The sequence below is a fragment of the Salvia splendens genome, chromosome 9 (assembly GCF_004379255.2).
Source record: "Salvia splendens isolate huo1 chromosome 9, SspV2, whole genome shotgun sequence".
NCBI classification, from domain to species: Eukaryota; Viridiplantae; Streptophyta; class Magnoliopsida; order Lamiales; family Lamiaceae; genus Salvia; species Salvia splendens.
This window is the reverse complement of record NC_056040.1, coordinates 16,650,004-16,676,317: the sequence shown is the minus strand read 5'-3', so window position 1 is coordinate 16,676,317 and position 26,314 is coordinate 16,650,004. Positions and strand designations below refer to the sequence as shown.

The 26,314-nt window shown below is 36.6% G+C and overlaps 3 protein-coding genes across 4 annotated transcripts; all 3 read left to right on the top strand.

Annotated features, from left to right (window-relative positions):
* The first annotated feature begins 666 nt into the window (after nucleotides 1–666).
* Nucleotides 667–4,435, top strand: LOC121746675 (putative F-box/LRR-repeat protein 23). Its single transcript, XM_042140590.1, has 2 exons — nucleotides 667–1,612; nucleotides 3,816–4,435. The coding sequence occupies exons 1-2, from the start codon at nucleotides 1,197–1,199 to the stop codon at nucleotides 4,225–4,227; spliced, it is 828 nt and encodes a 275-aa protein (XP_041996524.1). The 5' UTR covers nucleotides 667–1,196; the 3' UTR covers nucleotides 4,228–4,435.
* Nucleotides 4,436–10,964: 6,529 nt separating this feature from the next.
* On the top strand, nucleotides 10,965–14,779 carry LOC121746650 (hippocampus abundant transcript 1 protein-like). Of its 2 annotated transcripts, XM_042140560.1 has the most exons (14): nucleotides 10,966–11,376; nucleotides 12,188–12,299; nucleotides 12,396–12,508; nucleotides 12,682–12,804; nucleotides 12,920–13,104; nucleotides 13,223–13,298; nucleotides 13,468–13,554; nucleotides 13,634–13,714; nucleotides 13,802–13,834; nucleotides 13,926–13,979; nucleotides 14,063–14,104; nucleotides 14,194–14,272; nucleotides 14,353–14,423; nucleotides 14,530–14,779. In XM_042140560.1, exons 1-14 carry the CDS (start codon nucleotides 11,212–11,214, stop codon nucleotides 14,608–14,610), a joined length of 1,302 nt encoding a protein of 433 aa, XP_041996494.1. In that variant the 5' UTR covers nucleotides 10,966–11,211; the 3' UTR covers nucleotides 14,611–14,779. The 2 variants fall into 2 exon arrangements, with proteins under 2 accessions (XP_041996495.1, XP_041996494.1); XM_042140561.1 differs by lacking the exon at nucleotides 14,353–14,423 and having other exon boundaries at nucleotides 10,965–11,376.
* A 9,925-nt stretch (nucleotides 14,780–24,704) lies between these two features.
* LOC121748932 (24-methylenesterol C-methyltransferase 2-like) lies at nucleotides 24,705–25,991 on the top strand. The gene has a single exon (XM_042143515.1). It carries the CDS (start codon nucleotides 24,762–24,764, stop codon nucleotides 25,830–25,832), a length of 1,071 nt encoding a protein of 356 aa, XP_041999449.1. The 5' UTR covers nucleotides 24,705–24,761; the 3' UTR covers nucleotides 25,833–25,991.
* Nucleotides 25,992–26,314: the final 323 nt, after the last annotated feature.

Sequence of the window (26,314 nt, the reverse complement as noted above, 5' to 3'; positions counted from 1 at the left end):
AGAGATGGATGATGAGAGATAAATAATTTAAGAATGAACAATATAAATTCAAGATACATTTCTTTATAATCTTACAATAACAATATTTACATCAAACTACTAGAGTGAGAAAATTAAAAATATATAAATAAATTAATTAGTAGCTAATGAATTTACTATGGGAATCATAAAAATAAATTGTTTACTAGAGATATGCATTAGTATAAGAAAATTTATAAAAATGCGTCCAAAAACAAAAGCAATGCTGATGGTGTTCGATCTCATGCTCTGCTGGTTCCAAGGCAGCTTCACAAATCGACTAAGCTAAAGAGTGAACTTATTTTGTACTGTATGCATATGTATAATATAAATACCTCAAATTGTCGGGGTTCCAAGGATCCCCATCAATGAGTGTAGGTCCGCCTCTGACCGACACGAACCAGTTAACAACATGATGATATAATATGGTTGACAAAACATGATAATAACACAATAATAATCTGAACATGATATTATTACATTATTAAAATTGATATTATGTTATAAACCTGCTTTTTAAAAATAAAAATCTGATTTACATAATTTAAACATGATTTACAAGAACATAGAGAAAAAAAACAAAAATATCACTCCCGCCGCCGCCCCAAGGAAGATGACCTCTTTCTTGGGCGGTACGAGATTTCATGCAACTTTATTTTGTGTGTTAAGTGGAGAGAATAAAATAAGAGAAGAGAATAAAGTAGATATAAAAGTGTTTCCATTTTTAATACCTAGTCATCTTGGTTGGGACAAATAAAAAAGAAAACGAGTTATCTTCGATGGAACGAAGGGGGTACTTTTAGATGTACTATTTGAATTCAATCCAACCCGAAAATGTGTCAACGCAATAAGAACATGAATCAAATAAAGCTTTATCGAAATTTATTATTTTCGTACGTGTTTATATTAGATTTTCGTATTGCGTCGAAAACTACGAACTCTCTCTAGTTAGTTTGAAATCCAACTATTACATCTCAACCTAAAAAGTGAGTGAAAAACAGCATATCTCATAGCTCGACATAGAAATTTAGGATTAGCTCCACGTATTGTGAGTATGAAAAAAATTAGGCTAATTGACCGAACCGCAAACATTCCAATATCTATCTGTAATCAAAATCTAAAATATATTTAAATTATGAATAATGAAGTAATTTGAAGACCAAATCAAAGTGTGTGAGATGCAACACGAAAGGCAATGGGAGGCTTTACCGAGCTTAGCTCTGGCCCACATATTCCTCAAAATCCCCATCACAGACCGATCTCGCTCCATTCCTTTCGTCTGCAGATCATGGGCCCGCGCCGCCCTCCATCCGCCCTGCTGGGCTTCCATGATTGCCGACACCCACTCTCCGCCGCCGCACCATTCCACCGCCGATCAAGCTTTCGTCATCTACTCCCGCCCTGACCCCTTATTTTTTGTCGACCCTTTTGATGGCAGGAGAAATCCAGATCCCCGCCGCGGCGTTTTCAGCTTCCAATCATTGATCCGACGAGCTGCCTCCGCCGATGTCAATTCTATCTATTTCTTCCCGTTCCTCACCGCCGCCGGTGGCTCTCCCAATGATGACGCCATTCTTCGCATTATCGCCCAAAGGTAATTTCTCCTTTTCAACTAATTTTTGTTCATTCCTTTTTTCTCCCGGCTTAGTTTGTTATTTTCTTTACTAACCCGAATTTGAAGGAGTAATTATGTGTTCCATACCAAATGTTTTACCTTTATTTCAATTTAGAACAAAAATATTAAGTTTACATATTTAGTACAAAAAGTTACATTAGTGTTTTAAATTAATATATTCCGTTAAGTCCTTGCTAACACCGTTACTTCCAATTACATTATGCAAACAAAACGTTTCATCAATGTTTCAAAATTGTACAAAAAGTTTTAAATTAAAACTTTCCATTAATTATTTCAAACACAGTTATTTTTATTACTCACAAAAATGAAAAACACATAGAAAAAAATCACCACTCTTCACCATCAAATTAGCGAATTGCATTTTATTGTCGAAGCTTTCTCATGTAACAATGGAGAATACAACTAAAAAGATATTGAAACTTTTTTGTAAAAATTAAATATTGACTTATTGACTGTTTGAAGCTCAAATTAGCCATTTTGTAAAGATGAAATATGGACTTATTTTATATTGTGTTCTATAAAGAATACAAAAAATAGAGTATATTGAGGGACAAGATTTTTTTAAACCACGATCAATTGCTGGAAGAATTAATATTGACTATTATTTTTTAGAGTGATTAATTGTATTAAATATCTAATTATTCTTTTATTATGATAATAAGTTGGACAAATTATAAACTAACTAACGGTGTTTAAAATATTTAACTGAATGTATCAATTTAAAACACTAATGTAACTTTTTGTATGAAATATGTAAACTTAATACTTTTTGTACTAAATTGAAACAAAGGTAAAACATTTTGTATGAAACCTGTAATTACCCGAATTTAAATGAAGGCTTTGTTTTTTATCTTTTTTTTAAGTTGCATTTGTTATTGTGAATTTGAGAGTGAGTTTGAACTTACAATGACTATTGCTTAGTACATGAACTGATATTGAAAGTGCTATGATATTGAGCTCACTGCTTTGTACAACATTAAAGATTCTTTTCGAATCTTAGATTTTCATCCGTCACATTGGATTCCACGTCGACAAACTAATTCTAATGGAGTAAAAAATCAACAATTTCAGATTTCAGTAGAAATCAATAGCATGAGAGAAATTAGTGGAGTGAGACTCACGTCGTTAGTAGTGTAATGTATGATAAAAAAAATGATTAAAGGTTAAAAATGGTCCTAAATATATGACGATTTTACGATTTTGGTCCTGGACATTATCTTTTGAATTGTTTGGTCTGAACAAATAAAAAGGGACCGGATTTGGTCCATTTTTTACGGAACCGTTTATTTTTAACGGTCAACGCATTTGACTAGATGGAAATCACCGGATCTTAAATATCGACGCTCCCTCGGTATCCATCTCCGCCCTCAAAAGCCGCATCGGAGCCCTAACCTCCATCCCTTCCGGCCTCCAGCTCCTCCTTAACAATTCTCGTATCCTCGATGATCACCAGCCCCTAATCATCGGCCAATCCGGCCGGAAGTCCCAATTTTCTGAAACCATATTTTGCGATTCCAGTATTGAATTAGAGCAAGATCAAGGCTTTACTCGATGCCGTTGTGGTGAATTTGTTGTGGTGAATTTGTTGCTTAGGCTAGGGGTGGGAAAGGGGAGTTCAGGTCGTTGTTGAGAGGGGTGGCGACAAAGGCGGGGCAGAAGAAAACCAACAATTTTGATGCTTGCAGGGATATGAGTGGGCGGAAGCTGCAGCATGTGAACGCCGAGAAGAAGCTGGAGGAATGGAGGGAAGAGGCGGAGGAGAGGAAGTTGGCCGTTAAAAATAAACAGTTCTGTAAAAAATGAACCAAATTCGGTCCATTTTTATTTGTTCAGGACCAAACAATTCAAAAGATAATGTTCATGACCAAAATCATAAAATCGTCAAATGTTTAGGACCATTTTTAGCCTTTACTCTAAAAAAATATTAGAAATAGAAATCTACTAGTAGTACTAATTTTGGTTGATTGGCCAAAATGGCAAAATATTACCAAGTATGGTTTTTGTACGATAGCCATCACCATGAAAAAAAAAAGTTCTTTTCTCAAAGACTAAAACTAACAAATGTATTTTCTCTTCGTCATCTGCCCTTGTATGTAATTGCATAATAGATTATGTTGGAAAATAGATTTATTAACCATTGCATTCTTTTCATTTCTTGCAGCTGCCCAAATTTGAAGCACCTCTCCTTCCATGGATCCCACAATGCATCTCAAGAAGCACTATTAGAAGTGATCCACACCTGCAACAAACTCGAGCTGGTGGATTTCTCGGATTCGCCATATTTCGAGCCTACCATCTTGCAAGAACTGAGCAAATGCTGTCCTAAAATCAGAGGGATCAGAAGGAATGGAGGATTGGAGCCCTTATTTTCAAGCGAACTTAGTGTTGGATTCCCTTTTTTGAGCATGCTAAACGTGTCGAATTCAACTCTGGTTGATAAAGATCTGCTCAGAATCGTTGATGGCTGCAAGAAGCTGAGGTATCTGGATGTTAGGGGGTGCCAGTTCTTGGTATTTTACATGCATATCATAAAGGTGGCTTCTGCAAGAATAGGTAGCATTATGTATGATTGATTAAGGCCTATGATATGTTAAATTAGGAATATGAAGAGTGATTGAGGTGTGTGTGGTGTTGGTGTGGGTGCTTTTCCACTTTCTTGTTGATGATTTGTGAGTTGCGCTGTTGAGTATGGTGTATGAAGATTGAGATTAAGATATGTGTTTATGTTGGTGGTGAGAATGAATCATGTTCAATGGTGGTCGGTCGTTTCGTTCCGATTTAGGGATGGCGTTGGTTCAAGAACCGTTTAGTCTGGTTCCAATTTTTATGAATCGGAATTGGCCCGACATAGGAAATGACATTTTTTTAACAAAAAAAAACTTTTGAGGCTATTTATTCAGTTTCTTGGTCATTTTGTTCCATAGTAAAATTTGGGTTTATTCAGGCAATTTCGGAGGTTATGTTCATGTTAACAATTTCTTTGTTTGTGATAGAAATCCATGGGTTCCATCCTAAAACCAATTGGTGATAGGAGGAGGGCCCATGAGACTTATATACTAGTTTCAGTTTTCTCTTGGCACCGATGTGGGACAGTTATATGTTATATTTTTTAGTTTCAATTGCCAACACCCTCCCTCAAATCCTTCAAGGTGAACCTTGGAGGGGTTGGACTTTTTTTTTTCTAATCGATTAGACAATCGGCCTAATTTTTTTCGATCGGTTGGGACCACTTGGCCCAAATTTTCAGCCCAGTTATACTGCTGGTGTAATGGTAGCAAATACGCGACTCAATCTTGCTATCACAACAAGATCGATTCCGGAACAAGAAGAACAAACACTCGATATGAAAATGAATAAAGCTAAGAACAACTCTCGGAGAATTAATGGAAATCGTGTATTCAATTTCTTGTGGAAGATTACAAACTGATGGATGAAAAATCTTTCTCTCACTCAGCTTGCACAGCTCGGTTATTCACTCTATATAACACTAATCTAACAACCAAAACAAATCCAACGGCTGTCATTTAAGCTAACTAACTAATCGCATCCGACGGCTCACGTTTGTCTATGCATCAGTTAATAACAACGGCCAACACCGAACTCGACTAATTTCGGCCAACACCGAACTCGACTAAGTTCGGCTAATACCGAACTCGACTAAGTTCGGCCAAAACCGAGCACCAGCAAGCTCGGCTAATCACCGAGCACGATTAAGCTCGGCTAATCACCGAGCACGATTAAGCTCGGCTAACACCGAGCTGCAATCAATCACCTAACAGTATATCAGTCCCTGCCGCGCACGATTAAGCTCGGCTAACACCGAGCTTGACTGATTGTGCAGTTTTGCCCCAATCCTCATAACAAATCTCCACCTTGGGACACAACTGGACAATCCACAGAGCATATCCATCTTCCACAATCACTCCAGCTGAATCAGATTCACCAAATCCATGCAATACTTCAACTTAAGTCCGGGTAACACCTTTGTTAGCATATCAGCAGCATTGTGCTCAGTAGCTACTTTCTCAATCTTTACTGAGCCCTTTTCAACTTCATCCCTCACAAAATGAAGCTTAACATCCACATGCTTGCTCCTCTCATGGAATGTCTGATGTTTTGATAGACATATGGCACTATTTGAATCACATAATACAGTCACAGCTTCTTGATCGACTCCAAAATCCGAGCAGATTCCTTTCAGCCACATGCTCTCCTTTACAGCCTCAGCCATGGAAATATATTCTGCCTCAGTTGTTGAGAGTGCCACCACAGATTGCAAACTCGATTTCCAACTTACAGCAGCTCCATACATGCAGAAAACATAGCCGGATTGGGACTTCCTTGTGTCAATGTTAGTTGCAAAATCAGAATCACAATATCCCAATAGAGGCTGTGTATCAAAATTCTTACTTCCATCAAACAGTATGCCATAATCCCGAGTGCCATTGAGATACCTTAATATCCATTTTAAAGCTTGCCAATGCTGTATACCCGGATCAGCCATGTACCTGCTCACAACACTTATTGCCTGGCTGATATCTGGCCTTGTACACACCATGGTGTACATGATACTCCCCACTATGTTTGCATATGGGACCTTATCCATTTCTCTTCTCTGTTCATCATCTTTAGGGCTTTGATTGCTGCTGAGCTTGAACTGTGAACTCAGGGGCATGCTCACTGGTTTGCTATGATCCATCTGGAATTTCTTGATCACACTACTGATATAATCCCTTTGAGTCAGCCATATCTGCTTGTGATCTCTATCTCTGATAATTTCCATCCCAAGAATCTTCTTGGCATCACCAAGATCTTTCATATCGAATTCAGATTTCAGATCAGCCTTCACTAACTCCACCTCTTCCTTATGCTCTGCAGAGATCAGCATATCATCTACATATAACAGTAGATATGCTACAGCAACTCCACCTCTTCTCTTGATGAACACACAGTGATCATACAAAGATTTTTCAAACCCAATCTTCTGCATGAACACATTGAACCTCAGGTACCACTGCCTTGAGCTTTGTTTGAGACCATAGAGACTTCTTTTTAGCAAACACACTTTCTTTTCATCTCCTGGCTTCACAAAACCAGGTGGTTGCTCCATGTATATTTTTTCTTCAAGTTCACCATGGAGAAAAGCAGTTTTAACATCAAGTTGTTGCAATTCCCAATCTCTTTGAGCAACTATAGCAAGTAATAGCCTGATGGAGCTGTGTTTGACAACAGGTGAGAAAATTTCATTGTAATCCACACCCTCCCTCTGTGTGAACCCCTTAGCCACCAACCTTGCTTTGAACCTGATATGGTTGTTGTTGAAGGCCTCAACCTTCTTTTTGTAAATCCATTTGCACCCTACTGTTTTCTGATCAGTAGGCCTCAGTACCAAGATCCATGTGTGGTTTTTATACAAGCTATCAATCTCCTCTTGCATAGCTAACAACCACTGATCCTTTTCAGGGCTTCTGATTGCTTCTTTATAAGATGAAGGTTCATGGTAATCCATCTGTTCAGCCACTGCCAGTGCATAGTGCATCATGTCATAATCATTAAATCTAGAAGGGAGCTTAATATTCCTCTTTGCTCTGTTTCTAGCAATCACTCTCTCTGGTGTTCTGATTTCAGCTTGCATTCCAGAAGCTCCACCACCACTGACATCAGATGTAGCATTTAGATCAGTCTGAGTTACATCTGTAGTTACTCTCTGGTTCTCCACCTCAAAATGAACTTTCTGATTATCCTTGTTGAGGAAAGGCATTTCAGATTCTTTGAAGATCACATCTCTGCTAACCACCACTTTCTTGTTTCCTTCCTCACAGCACCACAGCCTGTACCCACTGACTCCCATCTGATACCCAATCATTACACACCTGAGAGCTCTAGGTTCCAATTTACCTTGCTTTATGTGAGCATAAGCTCTACACCCAAATGGCCTCAGTTTTGAATAATCCCCATAAGATCCATACCATTTGCTGTCTGGGGTCTGATTTTCAATGGCAGCTGAAGGACATTTATTGATCAAAACAACAGCAGTAGAGGCTGCTTCACCCCAAAATGGTTTAGACATTCCAGACGCTATTAACATGCACCTCACCCTTTCAAGAATGGTTCTATTGATCCTCTCAGCAACCCCATTTTGTTGTGGGTTGTGAGGGACTGTTCTGTGCCTCTTTATCCCCTTATCTTTACAGAATCCATCAAATTCATGGGACAAGAACTCAAGCCCGTTGTCAGTCCTAAGACACCTCAATGGCTTTCCTTTCTCCAACTCAACACCTACACACCATTCTTGAAACCTCTGGAATGTTTCTGACTTGTCTTTCATTATTACTATCCAAACCTTCCTTGAAAAATCATCAACAAAGGATAAGAAATACCTGCCTCCTCCAAGGCTATTCACTGGTGCAGGTCCCCATATGTCACTGTGAACATATTGGAGAGGCTCTTTCGATGTGTGCTTGCCCACTCCATATGGCAGTTTTTTGCTCTTACCAAGTATGCACTCCTCACAAGATCCAATGTGTCTTTGTACATCAGACTCAGACATCTGAATTATGCCTTGTTTCACCAACTGCATCATCCCAGCAACTCCTACATGCCCGAGCCTTGTATGCCAATTGATGGTTTGTTGAGTTGAATTTGCAGAACCATCAATAGGCTCAGCTTGTAGATAATAGAGTACATTACTTCTGATAGCTCTCATAATCGTCTGGCCATCCTTTGTAACAAGCATTTCTCCACCATAAAGGGTCAATCTATAACCTATCTTCTCAAGAAGTCCCAATGAGATCAAATTTCTCTTGATGGATGGGATGTACCTTACATCAGTAAGCTTTCGCAGTGATCCATCTTCCATCCTCAAGCATATGTTCCCAACACCCCTTACATCACACACATGATCATCTCCTAGCAACACCGAGCCTTCAGATTCCTTTAAATCTTGGAACCAGTCAAGGTTGGAGGACATATGGAAACTGCAACCTGAATCCATGATCCACAGCCTTGATAATGGACTATCCTCCACCACATTGAGAGCTCTTGCCTCTTCAATTTCCTCAGTGATAGCTGTTGTACCATCTGCTTTGTGATTTTCAGCTTGTCTTTTCTTCCAAGCAAAGCAATTTTGCTTGATGTGTCCTGGTTTCTTACACCAAAAACAACTTCTTGACTCCTTCTGATCACCTTCCTTCGCACCCCGTGGTCTCCATTTATCAGATGAGGGTTTCTTGAATTTGAATTGTTTCTTTGATGCAGTCTTCACATTAAGGCTTTCAGCAGCTTGATCGATTTGCTTGCTGACAGATTTCTGCATTCCCTTCAGCTTTAATGCAGAATATACCTCCTCTAAAGTCACCTTCGAATCCCTTCCAAGAAGTATTGAGTCTTTGAATTGCTCAAAACTCTGAGGCAGAGCATTCAATAACATCAAAGCTTTATCCTCATCTTTCATGGCATCATCCACACTCTCAAGATCATCTATGCACTTGCGAAAATCTTCTAATTGATCTGCTAAGTTCTTGGAGTCAGAAAACTTGAAATTGAATAACCTTTGTTTGAGATGCAATCTATTTGAGATCGACTTCTCCATATAGATTTTCTCTAACTTCTCCCAAACTCCTGCGGCATCATCTTCCTTTTGAACCTCCCTCAAGACTCTATCGCTGAGGCACAAGACAATCGAGCTATACGCCTTGTATTCCAGTTCTTGAGATTTCGCCGCATCCATTCCTTGAATCTCCTCCTCATCCGCCTTGGATTTGACATAATCCCAGACTCCTTGCTGCATAAGAACAGCTTTCATTTTCAATCTCCACAGGCCGAAATCATTTTCGCCGGTGAACCGCTCAACGTCGAACTTCGTGGTAGACATTGTTGAATGCGTCGTCCTTCTTCGTTTTCCCACAGACGGCGCCAATTTGTAATGGTAGCAAATACGCGACTCAATCTTGCTATCACAACAAGATCGATTCCGGAACAAGAAGAACAAACACTCGATATGAAAATGAATAAAGCTAAGAACAACTCTCGGAGAATTAATGGAAATCTTGTATTCAATTTCTTGTGGAAGATTACAAACTGATGGATGAAAAATCTTTCTCTCACTCAGCTTGCACAGCTCGGTTATTCACTCTATATAACACTAATCTAACAACCAAAACAAATCCAACGGCTGTCATTTAAGCTAACTAACTAATCGCATCCGACGGCTCACGTTTGTCTATGCATCAGTTAATAACAACGGCCAACACCGAACTCGACTAATTTCGGCCAACACCGAACTCGACTAAGTTCGGCTAATACCGAACTCGACTAAGTTCGGCCAAAACCGAGCACCAACAAGCTCGGCTAATCACCGAGCACGATTAAGCTCGGCTAACACCGAGCTGCAATCAATCACCTAACAGTATATCAGTCCCTGCCGTGCACGATCAAGCTCGGTTAACACCGAGCTTGACTGATTGTGCAGTTTTGCCCCAATCCTCATAACAGCTGGGTCAGTCATTTTTTTCGGTTTAAGCCCAGATATACTGCTGGGTCAGTTAAATATGACCCACAGTCGGCGACCCACTCTGATACCATGATAGAAATCCATGGGTTCCATCCTAAAACCAATTGGTGATAGGAGGAGGGCCCATGAGACTTATATACTAGTTTCAGTTTTCTCTTGGCACCGATGTGGGACAGTTATATGTTATATTTTTTAGTTTCAATTGCCAACAGTTTGAACAGTGAATTATAAATTTGATGGCCTTAGACAATTTAGAAGGTATTAAAAGTAATGTAGGATAATTATTTATATCCATTTTTGAAATAATACTCCATTCAGTATATGCAAATGAAAAAAAATGAAATTGTTATTGGATTGGTGAGTGAGTGGGGTGGCCTGATATTTTTAAGCGAACATGTTTAACGAGAGAAAGAGACGTGGTAACAGTTAACATTAATCATTGAGATTTAAACAATTATTTATCCCTTACACGTTCTGTTTGATATTCAACTCAACTCATAATTCAAAGAATAACGATTGTCAGATGTACAAATTTTTCTCCAAACTCATCGACTCTTTTTTTTTTCTCTTTCTTTTCTTTGGTGCTATTTTACCAAATACTTTGGTCTCTCTACTTATTCAATTCCACTCTCTCTAATAAAGCAAGCTTCATTCTCCTCTAGGCTCTAATAATAATTAATCATTTTTTAAAGTATTTTTTTAATCAAAAATCGTGTGGTAGTGGAATAAGGGAGGGAAGGATATTTAAGGGAGTAGGCAGTTTCATAGACAACTTATAGCAATTACTTTAATTAATTTACACAAAAGAATATGCACCCTGACCAAAAATTACCAACTTTTGACAAAGTCATATCATAATTATGTTTAAAATAATAAAAACACAAATTACAACTCTATCCGTCAAGATATTCTATACAAAAAAAATCCAACTACTTTAACCACCAAGGTTCCCGTTTCCAGCTGGGCGCACTTTATATAGCAACTTTGGTCGAATTTTCAAACAGCGACTTCGCAAAAACACACCGACACGCTTTAATTAAGTGTAATGGAGGGATGGGAGAGGCTGATACACCTCTTCGTGACGGTGTTTATGGCGTTTTTGCCTTTGTATTTGGTGAATCCGGCGCTCACTGACGTCACGGTGGCGGCGGTCTGCGGTGGCAAAGACGAGTGCTCTCTCTCCATCTACCTCGCCGGTTTCCAGCTCGCCGTAAGTCTTCCTTACAATCTTATCAACACATATTAAGAACTTTAATGATGTAATATTGATATTATTGTAGAGAGTGCTTTCTAAATGTATATTCTTTTGTTTGTAAATTACAATAGCTAAACTCTTGTCTTTTAGACCTTTAATTATAGGAGTAGCTGTTTATCTCTTTGACCTTACTGTATTGAAAAGGATAGGCAATACTACTATTTTTTCTTCGTTATACTAACTATATCATTACTTATGACTTATGAGTAGTGGGCTTTTACAATCATTAATTCATAATTGATTTAGTTGAACAATATTCTTTTTCCTAATCACCTTAGAGCTCTAGCAAGTTTATTATTATTATTATTATTATTATTATTATTATTATTACATTTAAACCTTGTTATATTGAGTGGTTGTATTTTGTTCTGAAATACTAAATGATACTTTTAGGGTAAAGGGTCGAGATTTTGTCCTATTGTTTGAATCGTTTACGTGAAAATATTCCACCGATTGGATAATTTTATAGTGTTGTACATCATTTTGAAATATCGATGTGGCAGCCGAAATTGCAAGTCAATTGAGTAATCCATATGTTATATGGGGCAAACAACATGTAATTTGGGTAATCCACTTATAATTTGGGTTGCCGCATTGATGTTATGATCGCCAAAAAGTTTTGTAGGATATTTTATTGTCAAAATGAATCGATGGTTACTAAATACGCACCAATTACATAAACAGTATGACATTTATCGATTCAAATTCGAATAAATATTGAACGTACAAGCTTAAGTTAAGCTTCAAATAATTTGTAATACTACAGATAACAGGGGTGGGATCGGCGCTGATGATGCCGATGATTGGTAATTTATCTGACGCTTATGGCAGGAAGAATTTATTGACAATTCCTCTCATTCTTCAGATTATACCAATCGGTAAGTATTTGTAAACAAAACTTAAAATTGATTTGTATATAAAGTTGGAAACTTATTAATATGTATATTTATTTACATATACATATGTTATTTTAGTGATATTGGCTTGGAGTCGGACGACAAACTTCTTTTATGCTTACTACGCAATGAAGATATTGACGGACATGATTGTGGATGGAGGCGTTCTATGCATCTCTTTTAGCTATTTGGTATTTTCTTAATCTTGTATTTATGATATTTACTACAAAGTAAATTCCATGTGGTATATTTATTGAAGAAATAAATGGAGTAGTATATTAGATAAAGAGGTAATATATTTGAATAAATCATATGGTATTAATTTTATAAATCATAGCATTTAAATATTTCTATTATATATTAGGCAGATAATGTTGGAGAAGGGAGGCGTGTAGGAGCATTTGCAGCACTAAGTGGTGTGATGAACATGGCAAATGTTTGTGGCACATTAGCTGCCGGTTTACTCTCAATTTCTCTCATATTTAAGGTTTGTATCCAATGTTAATCACTTCCATTATTGTCTAAATCTCGAAAAAATAATACTATAATTATACTACTACATTTAATTCTTGACTATATAGTACTGTATCATCTAATTACAGGTTGCATCAGTTCTAGCTATTCTTGCAGCGATTTACATGCCAATATTTCTCAAGGATTCCGACCACGAAAAGGATGATTTGCAGCCGTTGATCTTGAGCTCGGAGGCAGATCACACGTCCAAGAAAACCGACTTCATTCATCAAATCCCTTCTCCTAAAGATGTGTTTCACCTACTCAAGAGCAGGTACAGCAAGAAACTCTAACATATATGAAGAAGTATATAGTATTTGGCATTGATTTTTATTTCAACATTTATTTGCAAGATTCTAACATCTCTATCAAAATCTTTTATTACATTGTAGCAAAATAATTGCACTCGCAGCATCTGTATGTTTCTTCAATAGTGTTGGTGAGGCTGGTGCAGGTTCTTTCTTATTGGTACTCGTTCTCTCCCCTGTTTCGCTATTTAAAAAAAACGACGTTATATCTAGACATAGAAGTATCGTCTCTATTCTGCTGTAAAATTCATGTATTTTCAATCAATGATATATTGTCTTAGCGACGAACAATACAATAGTGATACCTAACACTAGAATTATACTTGCAGTATTTCTTAAAGGCTCGGTTCCAGTTCAACAAAGATCAATTCTCTTTGATATTTCTCATTATAAACGTTGGAGCAACTATTACTAATGTAATTTAATCATCTTTTCACCTCTCTAATTTCATTTATTTCACTAATCATATAATAATCCTTGAATTTCTAAATGCAGGTTATTCTGATGCCTATATTAGGACCTGTTATTGGGGAACAAACAATACTTTGTATTGGAATCTTCGCTGGTTTTCTAAGTGTATGAATTAAACTTGAATCTCTCCTACAAAATTAATTAGTAGGTCTCATTTCAATAAAATTTGCGACATTTTCTGATTATGTGCAGATGCTGCTTGAAAGCATAGCATGGGCACCTTGGGTTAGTACATCATATTAAAATTCAGTTTCTCTTACAACACATTCTTAAACATCATTTTGAAAGAGATTACTAATTTTGTCCAATTTTGTAGGTACCGTATCTTGCTTCATCACTGGGCATGTTCTTTACTATATCGAGCTCTTGCGTAAGTAGTAAAATCCTTACTAAATCTCAATTAACTTATTATACAAGTGTGTGTAGTCAGTATGTGTTCCTAAATTATCACAGATAAGAAGCATCGTTTCAAAACAAGTTAGCTGTAATGAACAAGTAAGTTCCTAATTGTCTTTATATTCTAGTGCTATATTGATTTGATAAATATATCATAAAAGATCTTATACCTCAAACAACATGAATAGGGAATTGCACAAGGATCTCTATTAGCTATGACTTCAATATCCAGTGTCATCTCTCCATTAATTTACAGCCCTATATCAGGTACATTTCGAATTACATAAATGGTAATTTTGTGTCTCAATCGAACATTAACAAGTTTTTTTTTTTTTTTTTTCTCTCAGCTTGGTTTCTGTCGGATAATCCACCATTTAATTTCCCTGGTTTCTGCATGCTTTGTGTCGGATTTTCTTATGTAAGAAAAAATTTAAATAAAAATTTGTTCTCTTCTAAAATGCGTTTCATCTTAGTTTTTGACTCGCATTTCATATCACGTGTATGTATATGTTGGTGATTTGCAGGTGATAGCTTTGATTTTGAGTCTAGTGATAAAGTTTAAGACCTACATCTCAAAAGACACTAGACATCAAGCATTATGTTGAAGCAAGCCATGATTTGATGTCTTAAGGTGTGATTTCTGCAACATTTCCACCCAAAAAGTGGAAATTGACGAAATAACACACCATTTATTTTGAATTTGTAGTTATACACGATTTGTACAAATATTGCAATTATAACATTTTTTAATTTGTACTACAAATTACGCCTCAATGTTTCACTATACTCAATATGATACATTCAATTTCAGGCTTGGGTTTGATTCACATAAAAAGGTCTAAAAAATGGAGCCTATAGTACATACATGTCATTCTAGTCACTATACACTATTGTAGTAATTATTAATCGACGAATCATTGAATAGTTATGCCTTTATCGGTTTTATTTTTCAGCCAGGGGTTATGGTTTCAGAAAAAAATTTCAGCCTAACAAAAAATAATTGCTGATTCGAAGTTTGAAAGGAGCGGTTGGTTTTGATATCAATTTATTTTCTTATTTTCTCTGTTTAGAGTCAATTGGTTAACCGCTGTTTGGGGTTCCAAAAATTTTGAACAAAGGGACTAGGATAACTTATATGTCAGATTTGATTCAATCCGTGAGAAGCTTGTTTCGGTTCCAAAATCGTCGGTCCGATTCCAATTTTAACCATTGGTTCAATTCTACAGCAGGTATGTATGTCTAAGGAAGATAATGTTATCGAAGATATTGTATTTAAGCGTTAAAGCGTTGCAAATGTTTGTGTTACATTTACTGCCAGTTTACTCTCCATCTCTCAAATCATTTAGGCCCTTTTCAATTTCTCATCCGTTCAACTCTTTGATTTCTAGATATCAAATTAAAGAGTAAAGATCAATTTTGGTCCTAAACATATAACCGAAATACGAATTTGGTCCAAAACATTCACTTTTTGAAAAACGAGTCCAAAACAAATGAAATCCGTGTCGATTAGGTCCATTTTTTACAGTTCCGTCAATTTTTGACGGTCAACTGTCGATTAGCGAAATGTTGACCGAATTAGGCAATTTTCAATTCTGAAAAAATTGAAAATGCAAAATTTGAAAATGCAAAATAAAAAATGTAAAATGAAAATTACAAAATTAAAAACAAGTTCAAAATATATGGGATTCGCCTTAAAACTTTCATTTCTCCCTCTCTTTCTTCTCCAAGAACCCTACTTTCATCTTTCTCTGCAACACCACCATACACCATCCGACCGACCCATTGGATATTGCCGACTCGAGGTGCAGCAGGGGTTCCGAAGATGGCAACAGCGCTCAAGACCTTCGATTTAGCCACATTTTTTGCAATTGCAAGAAGGTAGCGTCGCTTCGGATTGTCCCCAACCAAGCAAAAAATTGAGAAATTGGTGAATGTTGTGTCGTATTGTCTATGATTTGTTGTTGTTGTAACAATTGTTTGTGTATTCAAGAAATTTGATGGATTTGAATGCAAAACCCTAATTTTGAATGACGAATTTTGAATCTAAATCTGGAATTTGATTTTGAATATGAATGGATGGATTTTGAATCTGCTACATACCATTATGGGATGGATTTTTGAATTTCGATTAGAAATTCTGGATGGATTTTTTATTGTGAATCTGAATCAGAAAACATACAACTTAATAAACGTCAAAGTAGTCTATGATATTCATAATCAAGCTCAAATAAGTCCTGAACATTTTACAATAATTAGATGACTAATAATTCGAGATTAAGCCTAATCGGGTCAACATTTTGCTAATCGACAGTTGACCGTTAAAAATTGACGGAACCATAAAAAATGGACCTAATCAACATGAATTTCATTTGTTATGGAACCGTTTTTCAAAACGTAAATGATTTAGACCAAATTCATATTTCTGTCATATGTTTAGGACCAAAATTGACATTTACTCCAAATTAAATGACTAACTTAGATGTATTGTATATCTGACTCGATACATAGTCTGAGTCTATCACTCTATGTAGTTGGGGTTCAACATGATTTTCAATTGTATATATTCTCATTGTGTTAAAACTTAAAAAGACTAATATCACTCTTTTCGTCCCATAAGAATATGCACTTTTGGTTGGACATGAATTTTAATACACAATTGGTAAACTAAGAGAAACGTAGAATATAATTAATGTATTGCTGGTGGAGAATGATCGCACCTCATTAGAGAAAAACGGAGGTTTCAAATTCAGAAATTGCATATTCTTGTGGAACGGATTAAAAAAGAAAGAGTGCATCTCCTTATGGGGATAAAGGAGTATTTGCTAAAGCTCGATTTGATTAACCTTCTAGCTGGCAACATCTTTTGCTCTTATTGTAGTAATAGTTACATGATGAGAGTGTTTCTCAATGAAAAAATTTGCACTAGACAAAAAATTTTAAGCAAAGATCATGAAGTCGAAGACGGAATGATTAAACTTAGTACCTTAAAAAAAATTACTCTAGTCTCCAAATATATCCTATATATTACTATCAAAGAGTGGATAGGGAAAAAAGCATAATCTAGTTGTGCGCGCGCAAAATTGTGATTAATATCACTAGAAATTAATTGAAATTTATTTAACCGTGTTATATCTTATTTAGATGAGTCACATTATGAATATGTGATGAATGTACATGCACACTCATAGTAATACATTGTCCTCGCAATTACGGTAGTGGGTTTCTTAAGAAAATATGAAAACGAAAAAGAGAGAAGAAAAAGGATGTGCTTCGTGGAAAATTTCGCCCTCCAAATTTTGTTGGTCGGGGATAAAGTAGGTATATTATTGTCCAATTTATAATTTCAATTAAAAACATTTTGATTTAGGATTTAATTTAATTTTTTAAATCACGTCAACGGCGGAAAACGAGTTACTATAATTAAATTTGTACTCCGTATTATTGATTATACTCTCTCTATATAGGAAGCTATAAAATTTACTACTCCATATGTTATTTTCTTATTATATCGTTAGAGTTAACAAATAAAGAACTCAATCGTGTATTTTTAAAATAAATAATGTTTTGATTGTTATTGTTTATACTCTATTAGAAGCTATAAAAAATTTTATTATGTCATAATAAGATCATAATTTAATAAGGAATGATTGTACTTTAACTTTTTCTAGATATTACAATCTAATAAAGCTTGTGTAAACACACTAAAGTACATCTAAAAAGTATGTAGTTCGTGACTTCGTGCACTCCAACTAATAAAGTTCTTAAAAGTAAACAGATAAAAAAACTCGTTCTGAAAATAATGTTTTTGATTGTATTTATATCCTACAACAGAGACACTAATGATCCTAATTCGTTAGGGTTATTTGGTAGCTATATATTTGATTTGATTTGATAATGGTATTTATTCTTGCTCTCTTCTTGCTATTGCGTATGCCAGATAAATTATTTGTTAGTCCATGTTACTTTTTCAATCCACTATCCTCATTATGATATTAAACTCACCTAAGGATTAATTTATTTATATTGAAATTCCAACTTAGATAGCAACGGTCAATTACATGTATGTCTTTCTTCTTTTTAAGAGATGGTTGTGATATCTTAGTACCTCTTTTTTTTAGGTGATACTACTAGAATTATAAGAAATGTAATTATATGTGATTTGGTTGAATAAATGTAATATATCATGTGTATTGATTGTGGAGTGGCAAAAGCAAGTATATACTGGAACTCATCGTCACAAAATAGGCGTTCCATTTAAGCCTATTTAATATTTTTATTCTGTGTTACAAAATAGTACTCCTACTTAGGAATTTAACGAGAATTTCTTTTGTGACTAACATTTAATTTGATAATCTCGTGCTGTTGTATACGACATGAGCCATCCTTAAATCTCTATCATCAATTTAAATCCGTACCATAATGTAAGATCTCAATACTAACGTTTTACTGATTTAATTTATAGTATTTTTATACTCCTGTTAACGTGATTTATTTTGTCAAATTCGAATCTACTACTACTTGTATGGATCGGATCCAGTCTACTATTTTATGCCACAATTTAAATACTCCTATTTCTCAATTTCGATGCACGACAGATGTGTCAAACAAAGATTCCTACTTATTTAATTCATAAAAATCTCTCAATGAACAACCTGACAAATCGCTATGAAAATTAGTCTACACAAAGCCTGTCGTTTAAGGTGATCCTAAACTATTTAGCTTGTACCAAAAAGTTAATTTCTTAAATTTACAAATTACAAACTTTTATATTCTAGTAATCTGCATATTAACCATTAGGTTTAGACAAGATATTTTAGCCAACATTAATTATACTACTCCCCCCTTCCCAGGTGACATATTTTTCTTTTTGGGACGTCTCACTCTAAACGACATATTTCTAAATATAGAACATCACTCTCTAGTTTTTCCTTCTCTCTTACTTTATTCTCTTCACTTGACTCTCAAAACAATACTACATAAAATCACGTGCCGAATTAGAAATGCTTCATTTGGAGTGGGACGAAGGGAGTATATGGTAGTAAGATTGAATACAATTAAAATTACATTACTATAATTAGTAATAGTGAGTATTTTTGGTACATTGTTAGTAGTTTAAGTATTTTATTTATATTCTTAAATATTCATGTTATTTTTTGGGCAAGTCATACAGTTTTGGATTTAATCTAATAGCTGTCTTATATAATAATGAGATCGAACGCGACGTGTATTTAAAAATTAAATTTATTGTTATAGTATACACGTCTAAAAAATAAAATGAGATATTAATTAAAACAAAACAAAAAAACCCGTCCAACTCACAAATAAAATACATATGAGAAAAAGTTATCCTAGATCTTTAGATTATCATTCAACAAGTCAATACTTATTGATAATGGAACCGTTATATACATATATAGGAGAATTTTGAGGAAAATAATTGAAATTCCAATATAAATATTATAACAAAATAAATAAAGACTTATAAAAATAGAAGAAATACGAAGAGTTAGTTGAATAGAAGAGTCTCTTTCTCTCATTTTCTACATAATTAACACATTGGTTTTCTCTTATTCTATAATCATTACTCCCTCGTCCCCATTAATTGGTACCGGTTGACTTGGCAAGGGTTTTTAAAAATACAATGTAAAGTGAGTGAAAAAAGTTAATGTAATATGAGTCATATTTTTATATATTAATTTTATAATAAAATATGAGTGAAAATAGTTAATGGAATGTGAAGTCCATTACAAAAATTAGTAAAAAAGTAAGGGTGTCAATAAACGGAGGGAGTACTAATAAGCACAAGAATTAGAAGGCTCAGTTGAATCGAAGAGATTCTCAACCCAACTTTATTGCTATATGAAACAAAGTAAATCTCTATAAATACTTAATTCACAAGACAACTTCTTTCAATCAAAATTACACAATGGAAAAAATAAAAAGATAAGAAGCTGGACTTGCTGCATATCCCCCAACAACAAGGTGGAAATAGGGCTATCTTAGCTGATTCGTTTGGAGAAATAAATAGGATTATCTTGATTGATTCGCTTGGCGAAATTTGAAAGGACAATCGTCGGTGAAACAATACCAAAACCACTTTTTAGATAGAGCATCCACGGTGGTTTTGGACAAGCAACTAGACAAGTAATAGCCTAGTCATAGCCTAGTCACAATAAATAAAATAATAAATAATAATCACACATAATACGGACTTCAACTTACGACACAGATACGGGAAAATGCAATAATTTTATTTAAATAAAAAAAGGTACATTAAAAAAAATTACATACTTTAAAAAAAAAACCTAACTTCGTGCAGTCCTCCGCGCCCACAACTCTTCAATTAAATCCTTTTGGAGTCGAATATGAACTTCTACTTGGCGCATGTCGGCATGTGCTTGGAAGCGGCCGGCTTCATCGTGAGGTACCCCACTTCGTACGTTCAGGGCGGCCACGCCGTGGCTTGGACCAGCTTCATTATCGTCGTTGGCCCAACTAGTCAGTTGTACACCTTCATCTTCGACAATCATGTTGTGCATGATAATACATACGTACATTATATCAGCAATGCAGTCGACATGCCACAACCGCGTTGGACCCCTAATTGCCGCCCATCGAGACTGGAGCACACCAAATGCGCGCTCCACGTCCTTGCGCGCCGACTCTTGCCGTTCCGCAAAGACGGGCCACCTAGGGTATATCCCATCCGCCAAGTAGTAGCTCATATCATGCTGGTTCCCGTTGGCGATAAAACTGATGGCCGGACCGACGCCCTGGCACTGCTCGTTGAAAATGGGCGACGAGTTGAGGACGTTGAGGTCGTTGTTCGACCCGGCTACCCCAAAATATGCATGCCAAATTCACAGCAGGTAATCAGCTACGACCTCGAGGATCATCGTGGGATTCTTTCCCTTGTAACCGGTCGTGTAGAACCCCTTCCAGGCAGCGGGACAGTTCTTCCACTCCCAATGCATACAATCTATGCTGCCTAACATACCCGGGAACCCATGCTTCTCCCCGTGCATCTGCATCAGCTCCTGGCAGTCTTCTGGGGTAGGGTTTCGAAGGTACTGCTCACGGAATATTTCAACCACGCACTGACAGAAATACTTTATACATTCAAGGGCAGTCGTCTCACCGATGTGGAGGTACTCGTCCCACATGTCTACTGCGCCTCCGTACGCCAACTGCCTGATTGCCGCAGTGCACTTTTGAATAGGTGTGTGGCCGGGTTTGCCAGTCGCATCGTGCCTGAAGCGGAAATACAGATATCGACGCTCCAAAGCGTCAACAATACGCATAAACAGGGCCCTGCTCATCCTAAAACGCAGCCTGAAAAGGTTGGCGTTAAACCACGGCTCCGGTGCGAAGTAGTCTTCATATAGCCGCTGATGTGCAGCTATATGATCCCGCTCAATCACTGCTCGGCGGTGGACAACGGGCCGAGGTCGAGGTACCGCCGGCTGCAAGGCCCTCTGTAACAGCCGGTCTATCTCACGGGACGTATACGCCTCCAACGCTTCGTTCATTCGCCGGTCGTACTCCTCAGCATCCCCACCACTACCACCACTATTACCACCCGCGCTACTCATTTCGCGTTGTTGCTCTTGTACAGAAATTAAGATAGAGAGAATACTCGTTAAAACAAGTGGTGCAAATGAAAATGACGTGCAAATCGCGTATATATAGTGTTTCGAAAATTAAATAAAAAATAAAAAATAAAATCCGCTTGCCGATCGCTCACCGATCGGGAGCCTGCAATGGCGGCCAGCTGGTCGGCGAGCGCATCGGCCAACGGTCGGGAATCGGCGTGCGCTCGCCGTTTTGTTCGCCGATTTGGCGCTCGCCGGCTGCAATGGTTCGGCGAGCGGACCGGCGAGAGCCAGGGATCGGCTAGCCGGTGGGCTCGCCGCCATTGTGGATGCTCTTTAGACAACCACTTTTTAGATTAGACAACCATTATCGGCGACCAGGTCTATTGCCATGTGGGTAATTACAATTTAAAAAAAAACAATTTAATCATGGTCTTTCTCTCTCTAAGACTTGCGGTCAGGTGGTTCGGTCTCTTCCCATATTTATTTTATCAACCAATGAGATTATGCCAAATGACATAATCTCATTGGTTAATAAATATTTTATTTAAAAAATTTAATTATCTTAAATATATATATAGTTATGATCAATTGAGATTTTTTAGCCTAATTGAGAATTGAGATGCATTATCAGCCACTCATTTTTATTAAATGAGTGGTCCAGAATTTGCCACATGGAAAATATTTTTAGATGAATTAATTATGAAATGCCAGAATGGTAATTTCATGGTACATTTTATTCAATATACTTTTTAATTTTAAATTTTTTTTGTCAACTACATATACAATTCATGTCAACTACACATATAAAGTCAACTATGTGTACAATCCATGTCAACTACATATACAATTCATGTCTACTACACACATATAATGTCAACTACATATACAATTCATGTCAACTATACACATATAATGTCAACTATACACATATAAAAATTAAATAAAATAAAAAATTAAAAAAAGTATATATTGAATAAAATGAACCATGAAATTACCATTCTGCCCTTTCATAATTAATTAATCTAAAAATATTTTCCATGTGGCAAATTCTGGACCACTCATTTAATAAAAATGAGTGGCTGATAATGCATCTCAATTCTCAATTAGGCTAAAAAATCTCAAATGATCACAACCCTCTCTCTATATATATTAATAAATTATATCCTAATTCATAATTTTTCATCATCTATAAAAAAAAAGACCACATTTACTATAGTTTTGCAAACAAAAACTCTCTTTTTTCTCTGCCAAATAATATATTCTCTAATTTTTAAAATTGATAGTCAACCCAAATTATTAATTTCTTTTTTTTTCATTTTTATAATTTTTAGTTTGTCATTTATTATGTATTTTTATAAATAATTTCTATAATGAAATATTTTAAGTAATAATAATATTATTTGAAAAATACTAATAAAATAAATATATAATGAGTGTGGTTGAGTGGTCATTGATAAACCATTAAAACATGTATGGTTGGGTTGGATGAATATTGATGATATGGAAGAGATAGAAACTAATTACATATTGAAAAAGTGATTGGTTGAGTTGGATTGAATGATTGCTGATAAACATGGTCTTATGATTTATCTTGCACGTTGGCGGCGTATCGTTGTGGAACATCAGTGGAGGCGGCGTTTCATGTTTTAGGGTTGAGAAGTGGTGCTTCAGCGGGATAAGGCAACCCTAGAATGTTTCCGAATTCTAACCTTTTATACTCTTATGATATATTATAAAGTAGTATTCAGTAAGGTATTGAATGCGGTAATTAATTCTTTAAATAAAAGATTATGATTAATTAATTTTCACATTAATATAGCAATTGATACTTAAATAAAAGAATATGCTATGTTTTAGAGGTCCATTATAATAATCCCATTGCCTCATTTAAGAGTCCGGTCACTTTTTTGCACTCATAAATAGTTAAAGTGAAAAAATGATAAAGTAAGAGAGAGAATAATATTGAGAAGTTTATGAAACGAGTGCAGGAAAGTGACCGGGACTCCTAATGTGGTATGAGACTTTCTCAACATTATTTTCTTTCTTACCTTACCATTTCCACACTTTAACTATTTATTAATATCATTTTTATAAAATGAGTGCAGAAAAGTGACCGAGACTCCTAAAGTGGGACGGAGGGAGTAAGAATTTTGCAACAATCAACTTTATAGATTGATTATTCGTCTATTAGTATTTCATTTTTGGTTAAAAAATAAAAAAAGTTGTTGTATTATGTTCAAATTGTGATTATACATTTATTATGATACTGCAACCGAGTCATTTTTATTTCATTTTGTATAAATATGCTTAATTTTATAAATTGAATTAATAAACGTATAAAGTAAATTAAAGATTTATGCAGGTGTTACAGCTAGCAGTCTCTATTAAATCAAAGATATTATAGTATTCTTTAAATCTTACATTATCTAGTTATTGTACTACTGCTAGATATGGCACATTATTGAAAAATAAAAACATACAGTAATGATAAGGATAGTTTTCGTCGAGTTAGGAATATACTACTTGAATTCCACTCCTCGTCTAGTCAGATTTAAGTCTTACTTGAATTCCACTTACCTGTATATATTATTCTTGTATTAAATCATACCGATATCTTATATCTCGAAAAACATGGTATACCAAACTACAATTCTTTCTCATTCAGATATATTCAAAAAATTAATGAATATGTAAGGGAAAATTGAATAGTCAATATAATTACACCCAAATAAAACACAATTAAATTCAAAAAAGATTTTTCTGGTAATAGTAATAAATTAGAACAGCCAGTGTATTTTAAGATAAAGTATTGTACTAATCAACAATATTTTCAAAGATAATCCAAAGGATAGGCACAGTGTGGTTTAATAATTAATCTCAAAATTTACTAAGAGCACCCCAGAGGGAATATACCTAAAAAGTTAGGGCTGATAATTTGAGGGTAAAAGAAAAAAAAATAAGGGACATATATTTTTTGCAAAATCGAAATCAAAGAACCTCAATGACGTGTCACGATATTATTGGTTTTGCAAAGCCAGCCCACCAAGACATCCCACACCAAATCAAAGTCCCACTACACATCTTCACAATAAATCCAATCTACACCACTGCACCACCTGCACTCTCTCACTCCCCTTTCCCCCTCTCTCTCTCTCTACACAATGGATTCCCTCACTCTCTTTTCCACCGCCGCCATCGTTCTCGCCGGCGGCCTCTACTGGTTCATCTGCATCCTCGGGTCCGCCGAGCAGAAAGGCAAGCGCGCCGTCGACCTCTCCGGCGGCTCAATCTCGAAGGAGAAAGTCCAGGACAATTACAACCAGTACTGGTCCTTCTTCCGCCGCCCAAAGGAAATCGAGAAGACGGAGAAGGTCCCCGACTTCGTCGACACCTTCTACAACCTGGTAACCGACATCTACGAGTGGGGATGGGGCCAGTCCTTCCACTTCTCCCCCGCAATCCCTGGGAAATCTCACCGCGAGGCCACGCGGATCCACGAGGAGATGGCGGTGGATCTGCTCAACGTAGGCCCGGGGAAGAGAATCCTCGACGCCGGCTGCGGCGTCGGTGGCCCGATGCGCGCAATCGCCGCTCACTCCGGCGCGAATGTCGTCGGAATCACAATCAACGAGTACCAGGTGAAGCGCGCGCGCGCGCACAACAAAAAGGCCGGCCTCGACGGCCTCTGCGAGGTCGTGTGCGGCAACTTCCTCGAGATGCCGTTCGAGGACAACAGCTTCGACGGCGCCTACTCGATCGAAGCCACCTGCCACGCGCCGAAGCTGGAGGAGGTGTACGGCGAGATCTACCGAGTTCTGAAGCCGGGAGCGCTCTACGTCTCATACGAGTGGGTGACGACGGAGCTCTACCGCGGCGACGATGCGGAGCACTGCGAGGTGATCCAGGGGATCGAGCGAGGCGACGCGCTGCCCGGACTGAGGTGCTACAGCGACATCGCGGCCATGGCGAAGAAGGTAGGGTTTGAGATCGTGCAGGAGGGGGATTTGGCGAAGCCGCCGTCGCAGCCGTGGTGGACGCGGCTGAAGATGGGGAGGATTGCCTACTGGAGGAACCACATCCTCGTCACCATCCTGGCGTTCATCGGAATCGCACCGAAGGGAGTTGTGGATGTGCACGAGATGCTGTTTGTGACGGCGGATTATCTCACCAGAGGCGGGGAGAGTGGGATCTTCACGCCGATGCATATGATTCTCTGCAGAAAGCCTGAGTAAGTCGGATTATGTTTTCCTGTTTTTGTACTGTAATTTGCGTCGGGATTTACTCTCTTCTGCGCTCTTGCTGTTTTTTTTAGTTTTATGGGTTTAATTTATCATTATGTTTTGGTTATTGAATTCAATTTGAATGAATAGCATTATGATTTCTTTAAGTAATTTCTTGTTTATTTATTTATCAGCCTGAGTTTGTTTGATTTAGATTTGCTGATGTATGTTAGTGGAAAATTATGTGAAATTGGGGTTTTTTCATCCAAATTGTAATGAATTACTAGATGTTTGTGGGTTTTAAGTCAAAATTGAGAATTGATAGAGTAAACGTAGGAGATATTTGCGAATCTTGTTTGAATTTATTGCAGCTGCTTAGACTGCCAAGTAAATCAGAATGTCCTTTTCCCCAAAGAGTACCTACTCCTTGTGTTTTTATGGTACTATAATACTGGCATTTAAAATACTTGATTGATTAATTTTGTTGAGGCATA